The sequence below is a fragment of the Physella acuta genome, unplaced genomic scaffold (assembly GCF_028476545.2).
Source record: "Physella acuta isolate Inbredline_101_S28 unplaced genomic scaffold, ASM2847654v3 ptg001908l, whole genome shotgun sequence".
Taxonomy (NCBI): domain Eukaryota; kingdom Metazoa; phylum Mollusca; class Gastropoda; family Physidae; genus Physella; species Physella acuta.
In genome coordinates, this window is record NW_026733413.1 from 60984 (window position 1) to 71592 (window position 10609).

At 38.3% G+C, this 10609-nt stretch overlaps 1 protein-coding gene across 1 annotated transcript; it reads right to left on the reverse strand.

Moving 5' to 3' along the window:
- Positions 1-9641: 9641 nt before the first annotated feature.
- LOC131931179 (putative small nuclear ribonucleoprotein Sm D1) lies at positions 9642-10042 on the reverse strand. Its single transcript, XM_059287883.1, has 2 exons — positions 9944-10042; positions 9642-9830 (listed from the first exon to the last, which is right to left on the reverse strand). Exons 1-2 carry the CDS (start codon positions 10040-10042, stop codon positions 9642-9644), a joined length of 288 nt encoding a protein of 95 aa, XP_059143866.1.
- Between the last annotated feature and the right edge of the window lie 567 nt (positions 10043-10609).

A 10609-nucleotide genomic window follows, 5' to 3' on the forward strand; every position in this document is an offset into this window, starting at 1 on the left:
GATTTGATACAAACTTTTAAATGGTTCTCCTTGCCGTGCATTTACTAGATATTGTCGAATAAACTTTAAATATCCAACAGACGGAGATCTTTGCTGAATTTTAATCAGCTACCTAAGCTCAAACTGTATTATTGCTCTGAATTTTAGTAATAACTTATTGGGATTTAATACAAACTTTTTTTCTCCTTGCCGTGCATTTACTAGATATTGTCGAAATTAACTTCAAATATACACACTGTCAAATTTCGAACAAATAGTAAATAATGAAAATTGTTATTGAATATTAGAATTATATAATTTTATTAAATATAACTTTAATACCAATTTCGTTTTCCATTTTTCAATACGATAATTGTATTATTTCAGATCTATCTCCTGAACTGTATACCGTGAGCAGTGAATACTTTTATCTTCACTGCTCTGGTTCAAATCCAGCGGAGATTACAGTAAGATGACTTTAAATTTTTGTGTTTACATTTAATGTGTTTAAATGTATCTCATTGCCTTTACTGGTCTAAATTTTATATAATTTTATGCTTGGTAAATTGACATAGACTAACTTGGACTAACAATCTTGTAAAGTGGTGTTAAAGGTTTCTTATTGGCTTAAAACATACCTATTTTTATCAAATTTTACCACTAAGTCACGCATCTTCAAAAAAAGTCATCAGTCTACAACCCCCTCCCCGTCTAAATAGCAGTTGAATTTTTCTTAAAGCACCGATTCTCTCTTTTATTTTATTCTTACCTGAACTCTTAATCAATTTCTATTACAATTAATTAAAACAGTTTTTCAAATTACGAAATAAACTTTAAAAATATTTGTGTAAATATTAAAATATTAACATTTTTTATATATGCAAAATTGTGACGTCACACCATCTTAACATCTTCCACAAAATTACGCCCTCCCACCCCCTACAATCGTGACATCATTTATTGACGACCCTAACCCTCAAAATTAAGACACATTAAAATATGTTTGTATTTTTATTTCCCTTTTCCCCACTACAGACCATCGAACAAGAAGTGTGGATATCAGATGAAGACGACGACTGTTATAAAAGCTGCGATGACGTGGCACACAGCTCAGAAAACTACTGGGCAGACGATGAGTGCTCCAGCTGTACAGACGACGATAGTTTTTACAACACTTCGTCTTGTGAAGAGTTCGAGCACTCTGAATCTTCAGATGATGAAGACGAATTAGAAGATTGTTGTATCGACATTGACGGCGAGTTAGACTCAGGGGAAGGTCTGGACATGGAGTTTGAGGAATACGTTCCTAATCAAAGCTGTCGCGTGGAGGCGGTTAATTATATGTCTAATGCAGGTAACATTTACTTTATGATCTATATCGCTAATTTGTATTATTTTATTTAGCACGTTTACCATGTAGATAAAATATATTTTATGATCTATCAATTTTTGTAAGCTATAGGGCCTGTTATATTTAGCACGTAAAGCCATATGATAACATTATGGTTTTACTACATTAAAGTAATAGTAGTGAAGGAAAAGATTTTATATTTCAGTCACAGAAATACATCAGTATATTTTTTTTAGAATTATAATTGTTACTTTTCATGCTGAAGTAAACCAGAAAATTTAATTAACCATATTTAATTAGTATTTCCTGTGTCTGTGTAGTTTATTATTTTATAAATAATATAAAGTATGGTAATCAACATATAAAATCCGTAATTTTTGTTTTTAGACGTACTCTATGGGCTGTCTATGAGAGCAAACTATGCCTACGTCATGTAGACGTCACAGATCCACACAGATGCCTCTAATAAAACCTACAGTGTGGGCGTGTGATTGATCATCGTCACAGCTGCTTCTAACAAACCCTATGGAGAGGACGTTGATAAATCATTAATGAGCTGTAAGACGCAGCTGCCTCTAGCAAACCCTACAGCTATCTTATGAAAAATGTAAACACACCCAGCTGAGAATAGTAGCTTACATCATTCAAGAGGAAGTCGAGGGGCGGATTATGAGCTGAACACACTTCATACAAAATCTCACGATATTATCAGTGGTCTCCTCCGCTTCTTCTTAGGCACACAACTTGCCGATATTGAGATGAAAGAAACAATTTCCGGCACGATTCACAAGCACTCCGGACTTATAATAAAACTGTTTTTAAACTGCTGATAACTTTTGATAAATGTATCCTCTTGTATAACTAATGTACGTAATTGTCTGTACTCATGTTTGTAAAGGGAAATAGATCAATTAAATTAAAAAATTGTTTGTTTAAAGATATAAAAGAAAGTAGTGCCAGTTGTTTATTGTGTGTTTTTAGTGTTATGTATTATTTGTTATATATAAACTTGTAACGTTTACCTATCTATCAGCCAAATAGACGGTGAACGTCCCCGGATTCTTTTTTCGGGGTCATATGCAAATGCCTTACGGCCTAAGTGGATGAACACTAACACAACGGCACACTAGGGCTCGAATTCAATGTCTAGGGTAAACTAGTGATACTATTGTAATTAACACTCATCCAATCTACATACAACTTTAATCAGCGAACACAGTTGTGGCAAAACACAAGGTTGAACTAGTTAAAATATTTAATGTATAAAATATCAAAACACAACTTACAAAATGGAGGAAAAACACTATCACAGATTTCTACACTGTCTAAAAAAAGCCACAGGCCACACAACACTGCTATAGCTTCTAGAATAACTCAGCGACGAGTAATATTATACTAGAAGCCTAAATCAACTTAAGAAAGCAAGGCACACACAGGACTTAAGTTCTCTCACGTTCAAATGGTCAGAGTCTATAGCCGGACAATATGGACGGCTGCCTGATCAAGGTAAAACTGCCCTGTAGACTGCCTCGTGTTGCGAGTGTGCGGGGCAATTAAAGACTTCTGCAACAGGGGAGATTATCCTCAACTCATGTAGCCATTGGTTGGGATGGTCATCTGATTAGAATCATTCAATCAGATCTTAATGGAAAATTTCTATATCTTAGACCCCTTAATAAGTCAGTGGAAATTTTCCGGTTGTTGCACAATCACTCCATATAAGGTATCATACAATGTCAAAATAAAAATAGAACCTGACTCGACCTAAGTAGGTCACATCCCCTCCCTTTTTGGAAGTGACAGATAGGTTCCACAAAAACATACATAAGGAACCAATCTGGCAATGGAATAAAAAAAATTGTTTTACAAATGTAGGCAATCAAAATCATAATACCAGATGAAAATATCCCTGAACATAAAAGGGAAGTAACTCCAACTTTTACAATTGGTGAAAGGGGAGTAACCCTTCAAAAGGTAATTATACATCAAAATCCCTCAAAAAAAAGGTATTACAATATTTCCATGAGGATATTAAAAGTGGTAAACCCGCCAGGGTAAGACCTTTATTTCAGTGACTAGCTACAATATCAACTGAGTCATATTATTATAAAAGATTACATATAATCAAAAACCACCTTTAATTAAGGTTCACCTGAAAATAAACAAAATATTCAACAGGAATGGAATTTTGAAAAAAATCAAAAATCCTACCACTCATTTTCATGTGAAAACACAACACTTGTGTATGGTCTTAATGAACCACAAAACATGTCACATGATCTATGTGTGCAATAAGATTTTACATCCTTGACAAACAATCAGCCACAACATTATCACTACCTTTAATGTGTGAAATTTCCAGATTAAAATTTTGGAAATATAAACACCATCTCAATATTCTTTGATTTGTCTGTCCTAACTTAGAGGTAAATTTCAGGGGATCATGGTCAGAAAACACTCTGACTGGATTGGTTGAAGAAGAGACATAGACTTCAAAATGTTGTAATGACAAAACCAAAGCTAAAGCCTCTTTTTCAATAGTAGAATAATTCCTTTGGTTTTCATTTAACTTCCTGGAAAAAAAAGCAATGGGATGGTCAATTCCCATGTTGTCTTCTTGAAATAGGACTGAGCCAATGGCTAAGTTGCTAGCATCAATGGCAAGTTTAAAGGGTTTGCTGAAATTTGGTGCAGCCATAACAGGAGCATTAGATAAAAATGACTTAATGGTTAAAAAAGCTTCTTGACATTTATTTGACCATTCAAACTCAACACCCTTTTTCAATAATGCAGTAAGAGGTTCAGCAATAGCTGAAAAGTTTTGACAGAACCGTCTATAGTAACCAGCCATCCCAAGGAACTTTTTGATTTCTTTACAATTTTTGGGAGGTGGCAACTTTACAATAGCATCTACTTTAGCTTCAATGGGCCGAACTTGGTTCGTTCCCACTTGGTAACCCAAATAGGTAATTGAAGCTTTACAGAAATCACTTTTATGTAAGTTTACAGTAAAATTCACTTCAGACAATTTTCTAAAAAGGTGAGTCAACTGAACAATATGTTCTTCAAAAGTATTAGAAAATACAACTATATCATCTATGTAGGCCTCACATTGGTCTACGTCAGCAATGACAGAGTCAATGACCCTCTGGAAAGTTTGACCAGCATTTCGCATACCAAAGGGCATACGTTTGTATCTATAAAAACCATTAGGGGTTACAAAAGCAGATATTTCTTTTGCACGGTCAGATAAGGGGATTTGCCAGTATCCTGAAAGTAAATCAATTTTGGAAATTATCTTAGCTTGACCAACTTTATCAATAACGTCCTCTATCCGAGGTAATGGATAGGAATCAGCTTTGGTGAGCGCATTTACCTTCCTAAAGTCGGTCACAAACCTGAAAGATCCTCCGTCTTTCGGTACTAGGAGACATGGGGAACTCCAGTTGCTGAAACTGGGCTCAATGATATCATTCTTGAGCATATAATCAATTTCATCTTTTATCAAAACAGCTTTTTCCGGGTTAACTCTATAGGGGTGCTGTTTAATGGGTTTTGCGTCACCTACGTCTACATCATGAGGTGGAACCTTCGCTTCTTTGGGGACATCCCCAAAAATAGAGGGAAATGTCTCAAATAACTGAGACAATCTCAAGCTTTTCTCTGTGGACAAATGCATAAGGTGGACATTCAAATTATCTAAAAAGGAAGAATTGACCAATTTTGGGGGTTTCAATTTATCATGTATCACATCATCAGAAACATTTGAACATACAGATAAAGTAATTTTAGCTGTGGAATGAAAATTGTTACAATTATCATAATACTTTTTCAGTGAGTTAACATGATACACTGTCTGTTTCTTTCTTCTGTCGGGCGTATTGACAACATAGTTCAAATCACTTAATTTTGAATGCACAGTAAAGGGTCCACAATATCTCAAGGATAACGCATTGTTCAGATTAGGCACTAGCACAAGAACTTTGTCGCCTGGATGGAATGTTCGTTTACAAGAACTCTTATCATACAGTCCTTTCATTCTCACTTGGGCCTTTCTTAAGTTCTTGTGAGCCATTTCGCACACGGCTTTCAGTCGAACGTGAAAATCGTCGAAGTTTTCCACTGGATGATCACTGGTACCTGTCCAACGTTCGTGGATCAGCTTCAGGGGACCACGGACAGAATGTCCAAACACGAGTTGAAAAGGAGAGTAGCCTAAAGAGTCCTGGACACAGTCCCTCGCGGCGAAAATAATCCAAGGAACAGACTCATCCCATTGGGTGTTACTGTTAGCGAACGTTCTTAGCATGGTTTTGAGGGTTTGGTGGAACCTCTCAAGTACGCCTTGAGACTGAGGGTGGTAGGCTGAGCTGGTGATGTGGGTAACGCCTAGCTTGGCCAGCGCTTCCTGAAAATGGTGACTGGTGAAGTTGCTGCCTTGATCTGTTTGCACGATTCTAGGTAATCCAAAGGTAGTGAAGAACCGGGTCATGGCTCTGACTACAGTCTTTGCCTTGATGTTTCGTAAGGGAATCGCCTCGGGAAAACGGGTACTTGAACACATAAAGGTAAGTAGGTACTCGTTGCCCGCCTTGGTTTTAGGCAAGGGACCTACACAGTCCATGACGATTTTTGAAAAGGGTTCTTCTAATACAGGAATCGGACTCAAAGGGGCCTTAGGAATTGTCTGGTTTGGCTTTCCGGCCAACTGACAGTTCGTGCAACTTCTGCAGTAACGCGACACATCTTTCCTCATTTTGGGCCAAAAGAACAGTTCTTTGATCTTCGCCGTCGTTTTAGAGACTCCTGGGTGCGCTGACATTGGATGGTCATGTGCCAGCTTAAGTATTTCATGCCGATAAGGTGGAGGGACCCACAGCTGGTTTTTACCCAACCATGGTTCGGCTGGTGAGGCATTCACTGGTATAGCGCGACGAAAGAAGAGGCCGTTCTCGGAGAAATATTCTCCATCGTCAGATGATAGAGATTTTCCGACCGTTGCTTTGAGTTCCGCGTCGACTTGTTGAGCTTTAATGATGTCTTCCTGAGATATCCTCAGGGGTAAGCCCAGGCTTGTGTTCTCTGGAAGCATAGACTCCAATTTGGGAGTCGAATTTCTTGACGATAATGGCGGGTGTGGTTCAGACGTTATGTCAGCCAATTGTTTGGTCTGGCTCCTTGTCACCGCACATGCAGGATACAGTTCATAATCATTATCTGGAACTGTTGACAAAGGGTCTGAAACCGTACAGGGGTATACTTTGCTTCCCGCAAGGTCATTCCCTAGAAGTAGGTGTACTCCTGGGACTGGAATACTATCTATCACACCTAAAATGACTTCACCTTCGACGAGATGATGTTTCAGAGCAAACTTGTGTAGAGGGACTACAGTAGATTTTGTCCCCACTCCCTGGATAATGGAAATCCTTCCGGTGTTCGTCTCAGGTGTAATGTCCATTGAACTTTTCAAAAGGAGTGATTGTGACGCTCCTGTGTCTCTAAGGACGGTGATATTCCGCTGAGACAACGGATCACCTGGTTTGCTAATGATGGCTTCGGCAATAAAAGATGAAAAGTCAACTTTTCTCGATCCCTCGAGATCGGTAGACTCGGAAGAAACTGGATGGTGGCGAGAACAGTCAAAATGTGACTGCACATAATGTGTGGAGACTTGACTACCTTCTTGAGGACACTTAGGGTTAGAGTCCTTTAGAATTCTAGAGTTCATAGTTGAACTGGCTGCTTGAGGGGATAGAGCATAGTGCGCGGAAGTACGCACCACCTCTCTGTTATATTGACGACGTTTGTAACAGTCCTTGACAAGATGACCAGGTCTTTTGCAGAACTGGCATACTGCTCGACGATTGAGAGTTGATCTGGGTTTCTCTCTGGACTGTAATGCCTTCACGTGTTGGCCAACAGGAGGATTGCTGCCAAAAAGGGGAAGCACGGGGTTGAGGCGGTTTCCTGACACTGGTGGTTTCTTATGCACCAACATATATGTGTCAGCCGACTCAGCAGCCTTCTGGATGTCAATTATCTTGTTATCCAGTATGTGTAGTCGTATCTCTTCAGGCAGGGACGATAGGAATTCTTCCCTTAGGATAAGAGACCTGAGTTTCTCAAACTCAGAAACTTCTTCAGAATGTAGCCACCTTGAGAATATTTTCTCCTTTTCAAAGAGAAATTCCACATATGATTGAGTGGGTGACTTGCGGAGTGTTCGGAATTTTGTCCGATAGGCCTCGGGCGTCAGTTCGTAGGCCTTCAAAATGGCAGTCTTGACCAAACTATAGTTATTTTGAACGTCGTGAGAGAGTGCCTGGTATGTTTTTGCAGCTTTCCCAGTAAGGACAGAGCTCAATAAAGCAGTAATGGAAGTTTCGGGCCATTCACATGTCTTCGCTAAACTCTCAAATGAGTTAAAGAAAACGACCAAATCTGTTTCATCAAATTTAGGAACTAATTTCCCAAATTTGGCAATCACTTGCCCTACCGACAACTTTTTTGGATCTACCGGAGAAGTGACATCACTAACTTGACCAAACTCTAATTCCAACCTCCTCTTATCTAAAGCAATTTTAGCCTCTAACTCCTTTTCTTTTAATGCCTTCTCTAAAGCAATTCTAGCTTCTAATTCTATCTTCTCTAGAGGTTTCTCCTCGCGGAGTAACACACCAGCCAACAAACTTTCATCAAATACCCCTTCATTAATAAAATGAACAACAACTTTATCTCTCAACACCTCTGACTTCTGCGTAACAGAATAATCCAATTTCAATTCCTTAACAACACTAATCAAAATTTTTCTACTCAACTTCTCGACCTCTTCAAAAGTAGGATTAGCCAAAAAAGACTCCATAACACTAACTTTCAAATCACAACAAGCCTAGGTTCACTAACTTAACACGGTGCGTTGAGCCGTGTACTTGACCTCCTATCGTGACACGTCTGGCTGTTGACCTAGATAACTCTATGCTTGCGCGCGTTGTAAAAACACGGCGCTACTGGATATAAAAACAACTAAATCCAACTAACCTTATTGTTTACTGGTATAACCAACAACTGGAACGACAGATTAAATCCCGGACGGGCCCCCACTTTGTAACGTTCACCTATCTATCAGCCAAATAGACGGTGAACGTCCCCGGATTCTTTTTTCGGGGTCATATGCAAATGCCTTACGGCCTAAGTGGATGAACACTAACACAACGGCACACTAGGGCTCGAATTCAATGTCTAGGGTAAACTAGTGATACTATTGTAATTAACACTCATCCAATCTACATACAACTTTAATCAGCGAACACAGTTGTGGCAAAACACAAGGTTGAACTAGTTAAAATTTTTAATGTATAAAATATCAAAACACAACTTACAAAATGGAGGAAAAACACTATCACAGATTTCTACACTGTCTAAAAAAAGCCACAGGCCACACAACACTGCTATAGCTTCTAGAATAACTCAGCGACGAGTAATATTATACTAGAAGCCTAAATCAACTTAAGAAAGCAAGGCACACACAGGACTTAAGTTCTCTCACGTTCAAATGGTCAGAGTCTATAGCCGGACAATATGGACGGCTGCCTGATCAAGGTAAAACTGCCCTGTAGACTGCCTCGTGTTGCGAGTGTGCGGGGCAATTAAAGACTTCTGCAACAGGGGAGATTATCCTCAACTCATGTAGCCATTGGTTGGGATGGTCATCTGATTAGAATCATTCAATCAGATCTTAATGGAAAATTTCTATATCTTAGACCCCTTAATAAGTCAGTGGAAATTTTCCGGTTGTTGCACAATCACTCCATATAAGGTATCATACAATGTCAAAATAAAAATAGAACCTGACTCGACCTAAGTAGGTCACAAACTCTACACTATATAATGATTAAATAATTCATGAAATATAAAGAGAAAAGTAAATTAAGCCATTATTATTCTAGTTGACTAAAGCCAGGTGCTTTATTCCAAAATTGTATTTAAACAACACTGAAAAAATTCCTGTAAAAGTCACAAAATACCATAATTATTCATTCACCGTTCATGCATCTCAAACATGTATTTAAGAATGAAATTAAACGTCGGAATGTGTTAAAATGAAGAGTGCAAATACTGTGCACTAAAAAAAAAAACCATTTAATAATTTAAAAATTTTTCTTCACCAATTACAGTGTACAAGAAATACAATTAAGCACAATAACTAAAAAAAAATACTATACAAAACATCTGTTTGATTTCCATGAACTAATTACATATTTAAGGGGAATGAAATATTTTAACAGGAAGAGGTTTTCTACATAATCTAGCTTTACCTCCTTCCACATCTTGGCCCACCACCACGGCCACCCCACCTCCACCCCACCACCTCTTGGCCCACCCCTGCCTCGTCCTCTAGGCCCATCTCTTCTTCTACCACAGTGCAAGGCTTTCCTCTCTCCCTCTTTCCCCGAGCTTTTGAGCGTGGAGCATCATCAATAACAGAGTTTCTAGAGGCAAACTTTCAGGCAGAACAAAATAACGTATGTTGTTACAACGAATGCTTAATGAATCCAACTGTTGCGATTCCTTTTTTTACAGTAAACTTTACCGCTTTTAAATGTGACTTCATACATCAACACCTGTAACTGCTCCTGTAACTTGTGTTCTATTTTTCAACTCTAAGGTGAATGTTTCATGAATAAGCTTCATTAGAAACCTCAACAGCTTCATGTTGTATCGGATTATGAAACAATTATATACATAATTTCCTAAAATATGATTGTTTAGTTTTAACGAGAGTATGAAATATGCCACTACGTGAGCAAAATAATTTATCTCTGTTTGATTAATGTATGTGTATCTTACATATTGAGAGGCTAAGCCTACGCTCACCTCTTTATTGCTGACAAAATAAAGGTAAATAAAGTTATTGTAAGACTAACAAGCAGTGTTGATAATGAACTAAAGAGTGGGAAAAAATAAAAATATATAAGCCACCATCGGCATTTTATTATTCAATCATTCATTTGTCGTTCATCACACAGACAACCAAAAATGTATACGTTAACCCCCCCCCCCCCCCACTTATTCTATAAACAATAACAAACAGCAATTTCTTACACGAGCATCACAGATCCAACTCTAAACAACTTTCAGGTTTTTTACTTGATAATTTATTTAAACCAAACACACAGTCCTCACATGCTCGAGCATTGATTTAAGTGACGAGCCCCCCTCCCCCCCCCCCCCCCCCCCGAAGACAGGCCTGGAAGAATCTCTGCCTACAACAGGCCCGTG